This window comes from Vanessa atalanta, chromosome 13 (assembly GCF_905147765.1).
Source record: "Vanessa atalanta chromosome 13, ilVanAtal1.2, whole genome shotgun sequence".
In the NCBI taxonomy this organism is placed as follows: domain Eukaryota; kingdom Metazoa; phylum Arthropoda; class Insecta; order Lepidoptera; family Nymphalidae; genus Vanessa; species Vanessa atalanta.
In genome coordinates, this window is record NC_061883.1 from 5,544,245 (window position 1) to 5,564,970 (window position 20,726).

The 20,726-nt window shown below is 33.0% G+C and overlaps 1 protein-coding gene across 6 annotated transcripts; it reads left to right on the forward strand.

Moving 5' to 3' along the window:
* The first annotated feature begins 203 nt into the window (after positions 1-203).
* LOC125068010 (transmembrane protein 47) lies at positions 204-20,074 on the forward strand. Of its 6 annotated transcripts, none has more exons than XM_047676957.1 (7): positions 204-362; positions 974-1,040; positions 10,807-11,003; positions 12,860-12,999; positions 14,603-14,665; positions 15,368-15,498; positions 16,921-20,074. In XM_047676957.1, the coding sequence occupies exons 2-7, from the start codon at positions 990-992 to the stop codon at positions 16,951-16,953; spliced, it is 615 nt and encodes a 204-aa protein (XP_047532913.1). In that variant the 5' UTR covers positions 204-362; positions 974-989; the 3' UTR covers positions 16,954-20,074. The 6 variants fall into 6 exon arrangements, 4 of the variants coding, with proteins under 4 accessions (XP_047532913.1, XP_047532912.1, XP_047532910.1 ...); XM_047676956.1 differs by having other exon boundaries at positions 19,149-20,074; XM_047676955.1 differs by lacking the exons at positions 204-362; positions 974-1,040 and adding exons at positions 2,950-3,447; positions 5,440-5,773 and having other exon boundaries at positions 19,149-20,074.
* The last annotated feature ends 652 nt before the right edge of the window (positions 20,075-20,726 follow it).

Sequence of the window (20,726 nt, forward strand, 5' to 3'; positions counted from 1 at the left end):
TGTGTTACCGTGGTTTTTGAAAGATTCAATGCATAATGCTTTGATTAAAATTGTATATATTTATTTTTTTGAAAATACTGCTAATAGATTTAAGTACGTGATACATAAATACTGGGCATTCGTAATTCGTACGTGTAGCGCCCATACTAATATGGCTCTATGGTTATGTGATATTATAGACAATTATAGATTGTAGAATGTAGTCTTTCGAACACTTGCACTTGGGAGTTATGTTATTGTGTCAGAATTTTGTATGAAATTGTACCTTTGTGTAATTTTGTCATTGTATTGATTGGATATTTTAGTCAATCGTGTTGTATTAAAAGTAGATTGAAAGGGGCTTTTGTAAAATCTTAATTCATGTAAGTAACCATTATTATTAACACGCTCGTAGTATTTTCTTATACTTAAATCGTTTGTAAACAATTTTTCAAAGTAATGCTGAACTATGAATCGTTAAAAAGAGACGATGCTTTTTATAAATATTTCAATAATTTGGGTGATGCTAAAACCTTGGTTTATGGATGTTTCATATGACCTCTACGATAAAGTCGTAGACTGAATACCGTTTTCTATGTATGTGCACAAATTTATTATTTAACATAAAAAAAGGAAAAATCATGTGACAACCCGTCACAATATTTTGCTGCTGGGCAAAGGCCAGCTCTCCTGCCAAGGATGAAGCCTTGGCGCTTTTCTCACGTGTTGGTGGAAATTTGTTATATTGTAGAATATCATCAGTAACAGATAGGATTTCTATTACCTTTACCAATTCAGTTCTTCCTTTTTTATTTAAATTAAAGCACAAAGTAGGATACAACATGTATGATTGTATGTTTGTTAGTGGTATTTGTGCAGATTTGATCCTTAAGATTGTTCTGTTTTCAAGAAAAGTAATCAAATATTTAGCCCAGTTATATTATTTAACATAAATTTTATACAATTATTTGATCATTCCACACTTTCCTTACAGGTGACAATATATCAAAATGGCATCAACTACGATGATAGAGACAGTGACTATCACTCGACCACTGAAGGTAAGTCTTCCTTCTTTTATGTGAAAAATTATTGGTTACCAAGGAATTTTCGATAAAATGTTTATTCATTTTAAAGGATTTTAAATATAGCTTAATTCAATGTAGCCCGTTAAGATCCTATTTAGCAAATTTCCCACCCAAATCCACATTTTAGGTGTACAAATTTTATCTAACATGCAACATGTTTCATTTTTTTTGTTTTTTGTTAAAATGAATAATTTTCAAGAATTTTTTCATTATAAATTCATTTATATGTTTATTTCTTTTTAAAAAAATGTGTAATTATTCATTTAATTTTTATCTGTGTTTGTTCCTTTGAATTCTCTTGTTATATCTAAAAATATAACATTATCTCTGAGTATTAGTCACACAGTTGTTATTGTATAGTGATTAACTTATGCATGCATTGGGAATGTTTCTAGATGACAATATAATAGAGTCAGTGTGCTTTATTGTTTGTTTGAATATTGACATAGGTTTTTCTTATGAAATCAGTAAGATTTGTCGTAGTAACAAATATATATGTTAATAAGTTTTCTGTCTTATTTCATATGATGATGCAATGTTGATGATGTAAAAGTTATGAATAACTTTTACATCATCAATGTACACTTGCCAATTCCCACCGTTGAATTTGAAATTACCAAAAATCCTTTCTTAGTGAACATTTATTTCGCGAAAGGAGTAACTCTGCTGAATTTGAAGGCAGCTGGTTATATCGATTTGAAGCTTTCGTGACGAGTCAGTCAGTGATATTTAACTTATATATATATACAGATTAACTATATAAGTTATAAGTAATTCGATTATATCCAATAGTTTTTGTTTGAATGTATATTTCACCAAGGATACCTAGATATAAGCTAGTGAAAACAAAAAAGCCTCCATAGTATTATTATTATAATTTATATGAATAGCTTTTTCTACATAAATAATATATTCGAGAGATTAACGAAAACAATTGAAATGTACTATATTATTGAATTAAATTGAATAACATCAAAATTGATAAAGTAAGAGGAACGGGACAAACATTGAGCTTTAGTAACATTAATCTCTAATCCAATAAAAAGGTAAATGGTAGATGGTGTACATTTTATCTGTGAATACTTTCAAGTGCAAAAAACCTAGTATTGGATTAGCCCATATGCTTTTGCACTGTTAGTGGTCACTTGAATCGTGATGCAAACGCACGGAAACTTAGCAGCTAGTTCTTTATGGCAACCGTCCGAACTCGCTAGACGAATGTTGGGAGAGAGGCCTTCTCCTGTTCCACCAACAAGGGAATTATGGCCTCCACCAGAACCAATTTTAAGCATAAGCACGCTACAACTGGCTTATCAGCAAAATGAAGACATATCACCGCGACACGCATTAACTCTTTCTTCTCAACCCTACGGTCCTACTACCGTGCCTATTGAATGCAATGCGAGTCCGCGCCTTTGTACTGTGGGCACGAACACGGATCCTCCTCCCACAGTTTTGAGTCGCATAAGAGATTTCCTCCGAAGAGATAACGATTTGATTTCATTGCCATCGTCAATACAACTTTCTGTAATGAAAATGGAAACACAAATGGAACAAAATAAAGAAAATCCAAGTCATCGTACCGTTAATGGCATTAAGAAAGCAATATCCGGGGCTAAATATCGCGTAACTCCAAACTCTGAGGGCATTGCAAGTCCCAAAATTGTATATAATACTTCAAAGCCAGGCGATCGAATGGTTACAACATTTGGTGCGAATAATTCTCGAAAATGGTTTAGACTACCATCGAGATCAGAGTGTTCTCGTCGTTTTCGTACATTTAAAACATTTTGTTGTCAACGATCTCAGGATTCATCACATCATCAGTGTCAACGTCCGCCTTTACAAATAACTCAGGTGTGAAATTCAAGAGGATCATTTTAAGAAAGCTGCTTTAAATATGTTTATATTTTTTATAGTTTACTTTATAATGCACCAAAGGCTATCTGTGTTATAGTAAAAAGCTAAGCATTGTTCACGGTTTTTGTAGAGTGATCGAAGTTTAAGTAGCGTTTTGGCTAATAAACGTTCCTCCGTAAACTGCGTTTTGTTGACGCTCGGAAGGGTGGCAGATGTGAGGTGTAGGGCGTCGGGCGGGCAGTCTCGCGTCAGGCGCCGCGCCGCCCGGTTCCACCGCCCAATAAATGCCGAGAACTAGCTATTCGGACGTATCCCTGCTGTCTATTTATTCCCCAAACACTACTTGTCTCTCTTTGTTCCAGTTTTCTATTTCATTCCTTAACAATTGAAGTGGTGCAATTATACGACGAAGTTATTATTTAAAGAAATCAAAGGTGGTTTTTGTAGGATCACGAAGTCGGCGCGTCTCAATGCGCAAAACTCGTAACATAACCAAAAATTTGGTGAAATGATATGATATGTAATATTTATTTAATAGCAAGTATTTTTAAATTTTGATATATCTTGAGTGGAGCTTATTTTCATCTCTAACCTAACAAACAATGAAAATAACTGAGGAATTAATACACTGTTTGTTACCAAGGACGTCATAGTTTGGCCTAATTTCTTGTACTAATTCTCATGACACAGATTTTTTTCCAATCCTCGTCACCCCGGTTATATATCTAAAGAGCTAATAATTTTACATTAAATTTGCAAACGTTAAAAAATAAAAAAAAACATGTACTAATGTTTAATATTGATATCAAATTAAAGTTTCAATTCAATTGGATTGAATGGAATCAAGTTTAAATAGTTTCAAATTTTCGTTCTAACATAATAATTGTTTTCCGCGATGGTAATTTTTATGCGTAGTACAATTTAAGTTATATATTTTGAAGTTACTTTGAGAATTAATTGTAATAGGTTAGATTTTTGGAAATCTTTTAACTTATCTTGTTCTCTGGATTTTTTTTTAGAAAAATATATGTCGTACGTGTTCAAGTAATTAAGTTGAATGTCTTTAAACCCAGGACATTTTGAAAATGGTAATATTGCGTGCAAACAGACAAAAAAACAACAAACAATTTCACCTGATGCGTGTTTCTGTTGTTAAAAGGTTCTATTTAACTCTTGCAACATAATTTTAAATAAGTTCCATTCAATTCAACCCATTCAGACGGTCAATTTTAAACATATTTTTGGTGCTAGTGACAAATATATCTAACCTAGTATACTAAATTTTTACATGGATTAAATAAAATCTTTTTTTTTAATTAGGAACATTATCAAATGTAGATGAAGAACAATTTTAATATTTTCCTTACTTTCTCCAGGCTCGCGACAGCCAAAGACAACGAATAAAAAAAATCTCCCATGCATTCGATCACTCGGGACATTCTAGTTACAGTTTATTGTTTGTTAATGTTAGGTTAGGCTTTCTATTATTGGATTTAACGTTGGCGCTCTGCAAGTCTTCTACATCCGTTAATAGACTTAATAAATGAGTACGAACGAATCCTTTTGTTTATTTTCAACCACAGTTTACCGTCATTATTTTTTAATTTCATTAATACTTTCGTAGTACTCTTAATATTGAAATTAACTTTACATTACACAAAATCTTGTTTTTGTAATTATGATATTGAAATAATAATAAAAATTGAAATTGCTTAAATTAATTATTTTTTTCTGTCGTGCTAAGTAGCCATTGTTACTGTTTTTAAATCATTTTTTTTATTTTAAACATTTGTTATATTTTTAAGTAACCTGTAAATAAAATCTATAGCATTTCAGATGGTCAGTACAAGTTGTAATTTTATATACGAATATATTTAAATTATTATGGGTTAGTAGTAAAAGTTAAGAAATAGCCTGTCAATGTGCCATTGTGCCACAGGAGATTTGGATATTTGGATATGCGGTTTTTTGGTGAATATACTTTTGGCAGATTGTCACCCGACACGTACAGGTTTCCACACCACGTTTTCTTTCACCGACGAGCAGGAGATGAACTATAATCACAAATAATTATGAAAAATCAGTAGTGCCCGGCTTGAACTATAAGAATGATATTTTCTAAATACTGGGCTATCGGACTTAATTTTTGGGTTAACTACATTCATCTAAAGAAAATGTATTAAAATATCGTATTTTAAAAACACAAAATACTTACTAGTATATTAATATTAACTAGGAATGAGATTTTTCATTTAGCGTTGTACGATGCAGCTGCTCTCATTCAATACTTTTTTTCATAATTACTGAACAGTATAACCCGCTGGTATTCTCTCTCTACATTTAATTCGCACTCTGACCTAATTTCAGGATTCCGAGTGTTTCTAACTTCCTGCTTTTTATTAAATAACCTACCGTAGTTCGATGTTATTTCTAGGCATATTTATTCATTATATATAATTACTTGAATTTTTAAATAGTTCAAGACAGCCCCGTAATTACTTTTTTGTTTCAGCATAATAACAATCATTTCGTTTACTTTACTCCACACTACCTATAAAAGTGTAGCTACTTAAAAGATTTCGTTCAAATACTGTCTATAACTTGAAAACTTAATTTTTATAAGTGTGTGAAGTTCTATATTTCTTGTAACGTGCCAAGCAATGTGTTAAGTGTACACATTTTGGCGTGGTTTTCGTGTTCCGTCAAAGCGTGCGCGCATGCAGGGGCGCGCGGGCGCCGGCCCGGGCGGGCTTTGCTCGCACCCGCGCGCCCTGCCGCCCGTATTACCGCCACCGCCCCAATTTGCTTCTGAACAAGACGAGATGCCAGCCAACCAAATTGCACAGGTTATACAAAATGTTCAACATTATTACTTTTATAAAATAGTAGGTACTTTTCGTAGTTGATATTTTTAAGTACAGCAGTCTTACATAATATTATCATAATACATATTGTTAATCAAATCATGTCTGCAATAAGTGCCCCAAGTGCTAGTCTACTTTGCAAGAAGTCGAGTTTCATAGAATTTCTTTAATAGATTTATCATGACGTTCGTCTTGTAGGTTGTAGGTTCTTTAGATTTTGATATATTTATTAATTAAACATTAAAAACAAACCAATTTTCATTGAACATTAATATCAAGTTATTTTTTAATTAAAACGATATTTAAAAACATACTACCAGGCATTCAACGCTCAGTAATTGTTTCTCAGTAACAAAATTCACGATAATTACGTACATTTAAATTAATACAAAATTTCTATATAATCACCGTATTAGTATCAGAAGTATGTAGTATGCATAGAAGTTTTTGTTAAAAAACTGTATTATTTTTCAATATAGTTTCCCTCAAATGAAGTACACTTTTTATAACTTATTTTTTAAAATACCGTTAAAGGATACCAAAAATATTCATCGTTTTCAAAGTGATGAATTGATTGACGACGACGGCGACGACGATCGCTTTCTTTTTGTTGTCATCCGAAAATATCCTGCCCGTAAGTTTTTTCCTGTGATTGTGCGTCGTGTGGTTAATATCTGATATATTTTAAGGCCTACCTCGCATCACTTGCGGCGTGAACGGGCGCGTTGTCTTGCAGCGAGAGTATTCAACGTGCTAACTTCCAAAGTCGATACTGCACAACAGCCTCACGAGCCTTAGTCAATAATTTAGCATAATATTGGCCGTTCAATGTTCATTTTATTAGGAGGATAAACTATTCATAAATTTCCGTCGTCATCCCAAAAAAATAGTCACCTTTAGCTTAGACCCTTTTGCACCTTGAATTTCTTCGAACTTTTGTTTAAACTCTGTAGAATCCATGCAAACTACGGTGGCAAGATCGTAAATTTCGGGATAATAATAGTTTAGATAATAAAGACTAGCTTCAAAAAAAATCTTGCAGCTCCCGAGTTGTCGTTGCTTGTCAATCAGTGTGAGCTTCACAGTACCCAGCGCGTACTATTTTTGTTCATATTTCAGTTGTCGCATGATTTTAATTTCTCTTTCTTTAATTTAATTAAAATTTCTTCAAAAATCTGCCATATTTTAATGCTTCAGTTGGCTTGTACAAAATTTTTAACTTTTTGTACATTTTCCTCGGCCACTGGATTTCACAGCTCTTGTTAAGTGGCACATTTTTCATCATTGCTTACGAAGGCTGAAAAACAGAAAATTCTGAAGAACCATGAATCTCGTAATCTCCTTATTAGTATTTTTCGGTGTTACGAGGAATTGAGGATTCGGTTTGTAGATCAACTGGTAATGACTTATGAAAATATTAAGGGTTGGTTTTATAACATCGCTAAGTCTTGCGATAAGTGATTGGCATAACGAGCTAATTAGTCATCGTTAAGTACATGCGGCAATTCAAGAGAGTTACCGTCTCGGACTGTTAAAAGAACGATCAATAATAATATATAATCCTGAAACGGACACAAGCCTTTATGTTCCGATAATTGAGTATATTTAATGGTAGGGCTTTGTCCAAGTCCGTACGTTGTGTTCCGACTTTAACAGAAGTGACCCAATGTTCCAAGCTTCCAAGGTGGTAGTGCATTTGCGATTGATAGTTAAAATTTGTATAAGTGCCATTGTCTATTAGCGTTAGTGACCACTTATCATCAAGTGGCTCATCTGCACATTAAAATAAAATAAAAAGATCTGAAACATTGATCAAATTCTTATTAACTACGACTTTACTCCGAATGGACATTGGTCGTTTGCAGGAAAATGACGTGTAATTTGGACTTTTTAATTTTATTCATAATATCAGACTGGCAGCAACTAATTGGTAATTGAGCCTTGTTATGCACAAGTTATTTGACGTCATGAATGAAGGCGTATTGATATTGGAACAATTGTATTGAAAGTCATAGAACTATTGAAGTGAAAATTTCATAGAATTGAGTATGAGTGATCGAAATAAGGCAAACGTTAAATTTGTATTATTCACTCCCATTTATTGTATATGTTTTGTGTCCCAAGACCCTGTTACACGTGTCTGAACCAGAAGCCCCCAAATCAAAGCCGTCTTGTTGTTTAATGAATTAAATCCCTCTTAATGGCATCCTGTGCATTGTTCGATTGAATGGGAAAATTACAAGGGTTTAAGAAGTACAAGTCACTGTTTTATAGCATATAGAAATTGACCTAAAAGAAATAGTATCTATTATTTTCCAAAAACTATGGAATCGTTACTATTTGACTATTTTTTCTAGAAAATAATGCTCCATTTAATCAAAAACTGAAACATTATGTTTTTAATTTTTTATTTTATTAGAGTTTGCCCAGTGGTCCATCATAATCATTATAATTTAAATAAACATTAGTATGAATTTGCACGTTTCGAACATTTTTTTTTCTTAGAAAATGGATTTTATTGATAACTAATACTGCGTCTAATACTACGAGCTTTAGCTCGTCAACAGCAGCCAAAAAAAATTGTTGACAAACCAGAGGAGACATACATACGGAACCGTTTTGTCTTTGCCCATTTTTATATAGATGATATATAATAAACAAAAGATGAAAACACCCGGTAAGTCGTCGCTTATACAACAGTTTATGTCGGACTGGCTTGAGACGTTTGACTCCACAAACAGCTGATGGCAGTCAAGTCCGAGCGCGCAGTCCCGGCCCCCGATCGATGAACATCGCACGCCCCCGCTTCTCCTCGAGACACCATGCGGCCTCTCACTTTCACGTTTTTCTTACCCTCGCTTTTGTATCGTCTCATCGTACAATCCGTTATAATTTCTAGTTCAACTTTTGCTTATAGCGAGACGCGTGCTTGATGGATGACAAACTATGCGGCCCCGTCGGAATGGGAAACATTTTGCCTTTATGTTCATTTTAGAAAAAGTTTTTACTTTATATGCTGTATTTTCATTTCTTAGATTCATAGTAGTCGGAGAAGTATAATAGATCAGTTTTATTGCAGTAAAAAAACATTGTAAAAAAAAAATTAACAAATTTTGTTTGCTACTATTCATCTTATTCTTTATTTTGTCTACTTCTATTATATTCCGTACTACTTGATGTTCTTTTTGACATCATAGAGAAGTTGAATTGAATTTAAATTGAAATTGTATTCGAGATATACGACAAGGCATCTGTCGCATCACAATCTCACAATTCAGTTGATTCTGAACCATCCTGTCAATTTATCACCAAACTGAAATCTGTGGCAGAGTATGTCAAATATTATTTTTCAACTTTTTCAATATGATAGTTGAAGAGTGTTTTAATATGGAATAAACAACACTATGTAAAAGTAATAATAATAATAACACAAATACAAGTCGTGTAGATTTTTGTATTCTTTTTGCTGTCTTGACTCTTAGTCGTTTCAAACACACTAAGATATCTTGTAAGCTCGAGCGTCACTCAAATAATGCACGCCGATGATTTAAAGCGGAGGAGCGCGTCTTCGTTAGTTAAAATATTTATACAATTTGTGTTTCATGTATAATTCGATAGTTCTGCAAATATATTATATGGGAAATCATGTAATGATGATATGAAATGAGAAAATGGTTGTAATATAACAACGTCACAATAAATATTCCTGGTATTGACATATTCTATAAAAAAAAAACTTGTAATTTTAATTGGCTTCCCCATCTTTGTGTTTCTTGGTTTGATGAAATGTTTATTTCGTACATTGAGTGGTGTTTACCTTTTACCTTTGTTTAAGTTAAATGGTTTTTCAGTTGATTGTGTACGTTATAAACATTTGTGTACACTTACGAACTGATTTTTATTCATTGAGAACAATGATAATTATGGTGTTTCCACCTTTAAAGACCTACCTAATAAATAAAGGGAACTAATTTTTTGTGCTGTTATTTAAATATTCGAGATATTATTACGATCAGTTGAAAAACATATTGAGCATTTATTTAATTTAATCGCGGTTGATTAATTATTGTGACAGTAAAACACGGACAGTAATAAAAAATCAATTTGTCGGTTCTTTTATCATACAATGATTCTTAAAATAATTGAGCAGTCCAATAACTAAATGAGCGGTAAAAATGATGGAATGAGGTTAGATTAGGTTTGTTTTTATAAAAAATGCTACTTCCACGGGCTCACTGTTGCCCGTGCCTTTTAGGTAAGGTTAGGTTACTTTACTGCTTAGCATACTCTAGATTTCTTACCGACAAATTCCGTCGAAAATTTTTACCGCCCATTTAATTATTTTCCTGCTGAATTATATATTCACTGATCAATTTTTTATTATATTTATTTTATTTTTTATTACACATGTTTGTTTAATTCACTGCTTAGTTTTAACTGCTGAACTGAAGTTTTTAAACGTGCCATTTATAATTTTTAACTTACCAAAACTGCTATTTACAACTGCACCTTTAAATCAGTGCCATAAATAAATATGTTTATAATAAGTCAGGCCGACAGTTTTGTCATTGGCCGACTGTCGGCTTTATGTCGTGAAACTTGTCGATGTAAGTTCTGAGTTGTCTTCAATACCAAATCGTAGTCTGTGTTATAAATCATAGTAAATGTGTCGTTGGTGATTTATCAGCTTATGGGAATAGTATTCTACAAAACGTACGCCGATATTCACCCGACGTAGTTGTCGGTAAATAAACGCTATAGTCGGTCTGACCTATTGTAACCTAATCAATCGATGATTACACATTAATAGGCATTTGTCCCAAATAATGTTACGACCTTATGAAACGTGACGCAGAACTAATAATATTATTATTTACTGTCAGGATAAAAACAATCAGATCAATGAATGTAATAAAACAAACACGTCTTATTAAATAATAAGTATGATCTCTGACAACTATAATAAAACATCAATCAAAAAGTCGTTTTAAAATGTTTTTTATTTTTTATTTCAGGTGATAGCGTTAATATGCGGCCTTCTTGTGGTGATACTCATGGTGTTAGGCCTGGCGTCAGCCGATTGGTTAATGGCGGCTGGCTGGAGACAAGGCCTGTTCATGCACTGTATAGATCCAGAGGCTCCCACACCACTTCCCTTCGACATTACAGCACAGCCTGGTTGCTACGCTGCGAGACCCGCGCCATACATCAAGTAAGTTCTAATTCATATACTTGTACAAGAAAGTGATAGGATTCATATAACAAAATTTTATAAGAAAAATCTACCTACTTTAAAGATTTTTTTTACAGAGAATCGTTTTAAATCCTTCTTTTTGCTGCGTCATGCGACTGAGATTTAACTTTCACCACATTTACGTGGAATGACTCACATATTAATTAATATTTACTAACAGTCAAATTTTATAACATGACGCGCATCCGATCTCTTTTAAGACGACCTTATATTGACAAAAAATAATTTATTAATAATTAGTTATTAATTTACAATTAATTCGTTATTAATTTAGGCTAACAAGCGCATAAAGGGCTATAAAATTATTTCTTTTTTATCATTTCACCTTAAAGTATTAATAGAATTTAGGTATTGATATTTTTATTTAAAATGTTAGCTTTTTATTTATATACAGTTCTGTAAAGTGACGATTCTAAAGGGATTGTAAAAGTATATTTTGACTTGTTTTGATTTTAGTGCTAATTGAATATTATAATAAATCATGTCCAAATTTATGAAGAGCTACTACCGATAAAATTTACAGTTGCGTATTATTAATCTAATAATATGTGTAGCTTTCATCAACCTGTGTTCGTCTACAGATGAACATCCTCTATAGGACATTGAGTCAAAGAGTCGGCTCCTATTTTCCAACCTCCATCAACCATTTTAAAAGTCAGCACATTAAGAGGTCGCCTTTTAAGGAAGCTCAGGAAGTCTTTGTTACAAGTATCGAGACAACCGTGATCTAGTGGCCGTGGTATAAGTGTATTTGATAAAAAAAAACGGTGGCGATCCGAAGCGTGGGCTTTAAGAAAGAAACACTATAAAGCAAACATTAATAATAACCATTTGATTATTCATATTAATCTCTACTCAATGAGATATAGAAAAATATGATACATCAAAAGAATAAAAATGTATCCAATAACAGTTATACTAAGAGTAGAGTATATACAGAAATGCATACTATATACGTCAATATATTATTTATAGATATATGACGAAATTATATCAGCGAGGACAACACGTATTATTGCCTCAATTGCTGGCGCACTGTTCGAACATAGTATCGTCGATAAAATGCCATCACTCTTGTTACTTGTGTGTGCACTGCACCTACCTACTGTAGTATTTTCATCTTCATACTTATTAAGTCCTTAATGTAAAATAATTATTATGTTATAATTGCTTAACCATGTTAATAGTTGGTTTCAATAAAAGCTACGTTTCATACAAAAGTGTATTTAATAATTATTTATAATGTTCAGGTGTAAAATGTTGATAGAATTGCATTCCGGTATTGATAAAACATACAAATGCAGGTTATCGTAAATTTTATCAACATCAGTCTTTTTAAAGATTAAGATATGAAATATATTTTTGTATTTTATTATACATATTCTATTGATAAATGATTTCTCATTTAATTGTCAATCGAAGTCGGTCATTATTGTTGTTTAGAATAAATATTTTTACAATATGATGTTGATTAATCGAATTTGTATGGCTAATAAACAATTTAACAAAATTCTGAATGCATTTTAACGAAATCAAATATTTTATACCATAAATAAAAACGATAAAAAAGTGATTTTTAACCACATTAATATAACTTTATAATATAAGGCAGGAAATTACAACCGTACTAAACAAGTGTAGGTGGGTATAATAATGTGTGTATAGTACCTATAGGCACTACATAATTTAGATACATGATACTTATAGATACACACATACTTTATCGTAATAACTAGGTTAATGACCGATTGTTAAATGTGCAATGACAATAATGTAATGAACATTGGCTTAACAAATGCGATCGCTTCGTGCAGGGCTGCGGCGGGGCTGTGTGTGGCGACGCTAGCGGCGGACGTGTGCGGCGCGCTGCTCACGGGGCTCGGCCTGCGCTCGGCCGACCACCGCACTAAGTTCCGCTACTACCGGTTCGCGGTGCTCGCCATGTCACTTGCGCGTATGTTATATTCATCATTCGCTTACATTGACCATGAAACACATATCTTTGTATATTTAAATAATAAACTTTAACAGTGCTTGTAGGATGGATGGCGAAATAATGATAATTCGACAATAGTTTCACATTTGAAAACCATAGATTGAACTATATTAATGTTAATGTTTATAGTAGATCATTTTGGGAACCGAAATTGTTTATGATAAATTTAAAATAAATATATTCTTATGAATGAAGACCCTATGTACTAGTAAGCAACTTATACTTTATAATTAATTTATTTCATGTTAAACACAAAAGTCTTGCGTTTTATTTATTTGTTCTAAATGTGTATAAAAGAATCATTGTCTCGCTGTTCTTTAAGTGTTAAGTTACTAGTTCCGCCTCGTGCACATCGGTCGGCGTGCCCGTCACGGTGGCGTTTAGTTACGTATATCAATGTCAGTACTGTCACATTACACGACTAGTGCTCAATGAACAAACCCGAAACTCGATGGCGAAAATTGGTCTGAAAAGTTAGAAAGAGATAGGCGACATAAATAATGCTTTTGGAATACGCGCATCACGATAGCGTTAGACACGCATTATGTTTCATTGCCCTGCGAGCATTAGATGAATAATATAAACAAATTAAGCACATGCATTTTGCATGCGAGTTTGAAGCTGCAATCTTTGGTTAGGATTCACGTGGTATAGCATTAAAAAGCAGCCTGTAAATTTCCCACTGCTGGGCTAAAGGCCTCCTCTCCCTTGAGGAGAAGGTTTGGAGCATATTCCACCACGCTGCTCCAATGCGGGTTGGTGGAATACAAATATGGCAGAATTTCGTTGAAATTAGACACATGCAGGTTTCCTCACGATGTTTTCCTTCACCGCCGAGCACGATATGAATTATAAACACAAATTAAGCACGTGAAAATTCAGTGGTGCTTGCCTGGGTGCTTATCTGGGTGCCTGAACCCGAAATCATCGGTTAAGATGTACGCGTTCTAACCACTTTTTTATATTTGTCTTTATAAATGAGCAGCACTAATTGAGCACTAAATGATTATCATCATTAACTAATAAGTAACACAGACATCAACCTTCTCTGCGCAGTGTTAGGTTAGCATGTTTTGTTGTTTAAAAATAAAAGAAAACTGTTTTTTTTTCTTCATTAATAGAAAGCACTAAATGAGCTATATTATCAATACATTTCGATTTATGTCGCAGTGAGTAGCTAGCGTTTTAGGATGCAGGAGCCTGCTAGTTGAATTAAAAGCCAGTATATTTCTAATTTTTGACCGAGTAATTTAAGCGTGAAATTTAATTTTGCTGCACTAAATGAGAACTTAACATCCCGCATATTTCGAGTGATTTTGCATTCATAAGATTTAAAATCTGGGTCCGATATTATTAATATACTTATTGTTTTGTAACGAACTTGATATCGATAAAAATTTTGGGAGTATATAGGCATTTTCTGAACAGCAAGGATCTAAAGTTGAACGACAGAACTACCCGCCTGATCTGATGTCATTCAGCTCTTATTGGACCACAAGAAGCGACGCAGAGTCTATTGAAATGTTTCTTTCAAAATGCTAAAATATTTTCTTTCTTACAGTGATGTGCATCTTAATAGCGCTTGTCATATACCCAGTATGCTTCGCCGCAGAATTGAATCTGGGTAAGTATTTGATAATATTGTATAGATAATATTGTGTAGAAGTAAATTTCCAAACTTTTTATATGTCTAGATAGACGGTCGAAAATGAGAACGCATCGAAAAAAATAGTGGCGACTAATACACGCACACTAGTAAAGTAGTTATGATGTTGGGCGAGTGTCAAATGTAGCGTCACGTACACTAAGATTTGATTTCTTTGTTTTATTTGTTTTTTTTTTATCTAGTGTGACATTAGCTAGATTTATAAATGATCAAAGTTCCAAAAAATAAATTCGGACAAACATAATTCAGAAGCTTTTACAACTTGTGTATTATTTTCAAATATTCTTATTATTATTATCGTTATATTTAGTGCTATTAGTGGTTAGTTAAAAAATAAAATAAACAAATAAAAAGTTTTTGTTTATTTTATTTATTTTTAAATTTAACAATTATGTACATATATGAATATATCATATGTAAGTTTAAATTTTATAAACTGCCTCTTCTATGATTGATGATGAGATATGGCACTCGATTCCGAGATTCAAGGGAGTCGAATCCTGGTCAAGGCTTTAAAAAATTCTCAGTAGCTGTCTAGAGTTATAAACTTGGTACTGAAACACATATTGGTTCCTACGACATTTACTTTTAATAAAACTAAACGAATTCTCGGTTACAATATTTTAATGCAGATAGCGATAACGTGTTGTCGGTGATTAGGTAACAGGTCGGTGTGGGAGTTCGGATGGGCGTATGGCGTAGGCTGGGGCGCCGCCATCTTCCTGTTCGGAGCCGTCGTGCTGCTGCTGTGCGACAAGGAGAGCGAAGAGCTCTACTACAAGGAACGGAAAGTGAGTATCGAAAAGGATACGTCGCAAGTATTAATAAACTAGTTTTTACCGGTTCAATTGAGACCGAGCAGTTTATTGACATTTGAATTTTAAACATCAATTAATATAAAGTAATTCTTCTAACAAAGTGTAACAACTTGAATACCTTGAAATATTTTAGCCGTTCCGCTAGTAATTTTATTGAACCCATAAAGTATTGAATCACAATATTTAAAAACGTCGCAGTCTTTGATAAATTATTTTATAATTTTCTTATATATAACAAACTCATGGCAAGTGCGGTACAGGTTTTTGAGGCTTTGTTTCGTCTTTAATTGTGGAAATGTACAGAATTTGTAGCAAATAATTTCCGCTTAAAAGGCCTTTTTTCATTTGTGACGTTAACGACACATCACCTCAAATGGTATCATTTATAAATGTGTTCACGCGAGTCGATTATAGTTGACCAAATTTGACATGATGATGACAAGTCATTTGACACTTACGTTAGAGCAACACACATTAATTTCATGAAGGCTTTTCTTAACTTCAATTTTTTGTTAACTTCAGCCGGATTTGGAAACCAAACCTACGTTAGTGGTTTCGTGTTAATGTTTTGTTTATACAATGTTAGTGAAATATCAATCAATTGGATTGATACTTATATGGTTTCTTTCCACTCCTTCATCTTAGTTGGCAGTGCTAAACCAAAGTGTTATTAATCCCTTAGAGCGAGTACATTCAACTAATGTATTGGTCAACTAAAGTCGGACCGTATGAGTCAGTTGGTAAATGTCAAGACGAGTAAAGATATTGGTCGGTTACTTTGAATTATAGTTAATTAAATTAGCATAAAATTGACATAATGTATATAATTGTTATCAAAAATATTTGAGCTCAGTTGTTAAAAACTACAACATAAATATAATCCTACAATGTCTGTGCTCGTCTTATACCGAATGTCATTCGACTACTTAGCGTTATGCTCCTCAGTTCTTAAATTGCCTTTAATTTGATCGTTATAAAGTTGGAACTTTATCACTGTTGTATTGAGCCTGGCTTTTAATACACTATATAAATAAAAATAATAATTCTCAATGCGTCTTGACTTGGAGCTTACCCTTGTTGAATTTCTTTCTATCTCTTTGACCATAACGCTAAGTGTAAAAAAAAAATTTGTGTCGTTATGAAGCTTTTCAATCAGATTGTTTGTATGTGTTAAACGATTTATATCTGTTTGATCGAAAAATCTAGAAGTACATCGATTGCTAACTAACGTCATAGGTCGTATCTTAATTTACCCTCGTAACTAATATAGTTGTATTATATAGCTATATAATTAAAACAAAGATAATGACGTCATGTCTGTTAATATTTGAGATACGGTTTATGATTGGTTAGTCGTTCTTGCGAGCTGTGTGTCAGCGGGTGTGTCGTGCGCAGGTGGTGAGCGGGGAGGGCGGCGGACGCCCCTAGGGCCGCGGGCGCCTGCCCGACCTCGTGCCGTGAGCGCGCTAGCGAACACACGCACCACACCTCACTCCGCACCACACTCCGCCCGCAAACCACACACTTTGAACACTCATCGACGATTGTACGACGATCAATTACTAAGTTAATCGTTCCGTTTCGAATCATTCGTTTGGGGCTGCGTGTTCCCGTTTAAAAGATTATTCTTATATTTTACTGTAACTTAAACTCACCGTCTAAGCGACGTTATTGGAAATTTGGCATATCATTTAAACTTTTATTAAAATTTACTCGACTATTTACTATTATTGTTTATACAAAAAGTACAATTGAATTGCGGTGTGGTTCGAAATGAAAGTGCAATTTTGGTGGAATGGAAACTTATATCGTCGATTTTAGCTTATAAGCTTGTCCAGACTGTATTGAGTGTGGCTTTCTGTGTGGCTGTCGGGGTGCAAGCTGAAAACGCAAAGGTAGACCTGGACATTTACAAGGTCTGCTATGATTCCAATCGGATAGTGTTCGACTCGAATATTTGTTTTCTATTGAGCTGATTTGTGTTATTTAATACGTTGACGTATAATGGCCATAGTTTAATTTACAAAAGTAATATAGATGATGTGCCTCAAAAATTTGCTTAGTTCAATTTCAGTTGAATTACATTAAATTAATTAATTTTATTTATGCTAACCATAAATAAAAATATCACGGGTAGTTTTGAATTTGAACAAAAATAATCGGAATCTCAACACAATTTTAGTGGCGTCGATTTTAAGTAAACGATATGTATATGAGCGAGTGTCGCCTGTCGGCCATATTTTGTTAACTTTTTAGTTTTAAGATTAAAATAATTAGGGCGTCGTCGTTTCGTTTAGAGCTGGCTCGCGAGCGCTCCTGCGACGGGCGGAACGCATTCAAAGTCATTCCGTACTCGCGTACCTCGAATGTAAACCGTTCCAAAGAGCGTCGCTTTTATTTATTCGCTTTAAGTTATTCGTCGTAGTGTGTACATGTAGTGGAGTAGTGATCGGTCGATACGCATTATCCGTGAGGCGGGCGTGGCGTGTGGTGTGGCGGTAGTGGCGGCGGACGAGGCGCGCGAGGCGCTCGGGCAGGCGTTGGACCTGCGAGTAGTGTTACTGCACAATTAGTGTTACGTGTGAATGGACTCCGCTGATGAGTTATTACGGGCTATGACTACTGAGATATTTAAAGGAATTAATCGTACTCTTAAGAAGTTACCCTCTACCGCGGCGCACTGAACCGTGTGACCTATATTTTTGTCGTATTTTAATAGAGTAGGTATGCGTGTGTACCGATCTATCGGTGATTATTTTTAATAATGACCAGTTCCGTTTGTTTTTTATTCGGATGATGACTGTTTTGGAATTGAAATTAATTTCATGATAATCTCTATATTTTCTTAACACTTATTAATGTAATGATTTGTAAGAAGAAGACCTGTAATTACTCGAAAATGATTAGTGAATAGTAATATTATATAAAATAATATAATTATTAAGAAATGAATTTCATTAAATAGTTGTGTTTTTAGTGACGTCTAGTGAAGAACTGAGTATATTAAGCGATAGTGGAGGTAATATCCATTTCTGCTTTGTATGTGTATTCTTGGTTATGGCTTTAATTCAACAAATTTACTGATTTCGTTAATTTATTATTTTTTACTATTGTTAATGTATTTTTGTCTTTTAATATTGAATACGTAAGTTAAGCAAATAAGTGTCGCATAACATTGTTAGATTGTCTTGTCATTCCATTTCGATTTAAATACATTATAGAATCCTTGTCTCTATTATTCATACAGGTCACCATCATTATTTTTATCTAACGATCTTACTTATAAACGTAAAATATAAAAGCGGTTGTTTAGTTAAACAATGCTGTGTCTTCTTCCCTCGAATGTAATGTCAATCGTGATAGAAAGAGAGAAATCAGTATTACTAAACATACGTCGAGAAACGTTTGTAAATGAGGCCGTTAGTTCTCAATAATGTGCATTTAAGTACTCAAACTACATTTGTATTAAAGTATTTTTAGACGTCATTTGGCTTTAACGAAAATACTTAAACGCCTAACTCTTTAAACACAAATCGTCGTAAAATGGATATAGATCTAATTATTATTTTTTTAGAATATAAGTAGTACCATAAAATTTATCAAATTCTGTATCTTTTTTTCAGCTCTCCCGATCCTATGTAAAAGTTTCTCCTGAATAATAAGTATTATGTTGTATGTACGTTTTACTTGGTGTATGCAATACGAAGTTGTAAAATTATGAACACGATTGTGTTTATATTAATGACTGTATAATTGTTATCTCAAATAGAACACACACTGCCAATGTTACAACTAGTATATTTTGTGTTGGACAGCTTTATCATAATGTATTAAATTATAGTAAATATAAGTGTAAATTTTATATTATTTGAAAGTACTTTCTGTCATTGGCGTGGCCGGTATTTGTCTGGCGAGTGGAAGCCTCATTTAGCTGGCCTAAAGGAACTCATAATTGTAAGAAAAGATTCATACTTGTAATACAAAAAAGTACGAAGTTTAATGGAGATGTCTTTTTAAATTTTTTTTTTCCATCGACCGAGCGATATTTTTAACACGTTATAATTGTTGTGTTTATATTTTAATTGTGCCAAATTCAATGAATTAAGAATTATCTCTTCTCTTATTCATAGCTGTTGGTCTTTTAACGGTTCCACCTTTCTTTGACCAAGACACGTAGTATCTCACTAGTACTTAGAATAAAGTAATTAATGAATCGTATTAATTTATGGTTTAACATTATTTTGGTATGGTCGTGTCGACCAAGGCTTCCCCTCGCTACGTCTTTGGCTTTCGTATTTATTTAGTGAAGTTAAGATGGTTAGAAAGTGTTTCTACGTGCCCATTAACTTCTGGCATGTGACAATTTGTATATTTTGTCATTTTTTTTTTGTTACTTTTACTCTATAGACATTAGTTTTGTATTTATAGTATTTCGAAATGTCTGGAAAATTCTTGCAATTGTCCAACTGTTATAGATGAAAAATTGTATTTCCTTTTCAAAGTTAAAAACCATATCAATGAGATTATTAAATAAAGTACCTACATAGTAGAATTGTAGTTTTATTTATCTTATATATATAACACCTCTGAATAAGAAACGCCTATGTCATTTCAGAATTGAAAAAACAAAATAACGATTTATAATAATGCTCCAATATCTATACTTCCCTAGCAATCATGCAATTGTTTTTAGTGACAGCTCAAACTTTTTTAAAATAAGAAATGATTTTATATGCCAGTATTAAACGTTATGCCATATAAAATAATTTTATATATAATAAAGTAAATTTAATAGTTTCTGTTTTATTTATTATTTGAAATAATAATGTGATATAATTAATGATATAGAATCAAATAATAAAACACCGTTCTGGAGGCTAGGATTACTCGCTAACACTTAATGTACGTTTTTGGTACAAGCTTTATGATATTATGTATTATAACTTAACTCGCTCTAAAAATAATTCCAAGCAAACTATGAATATTTATCATGTTGGTATAACAGTTAATATTGTATCTATTATAAAGGAAAGATTCATAATTATTTGTTTGAACTGGCGTATCGCAAAACGTTTTGTCGTGTACGGGATTCGCCATATTATACTCCGACTTCGCCGAAGTATGCAAGTTAATTAATTTTTATTTAAATTGTAATTGTGAATATTGCGAGAAATTATATTTGTTTTGATTTATTTGTTGTT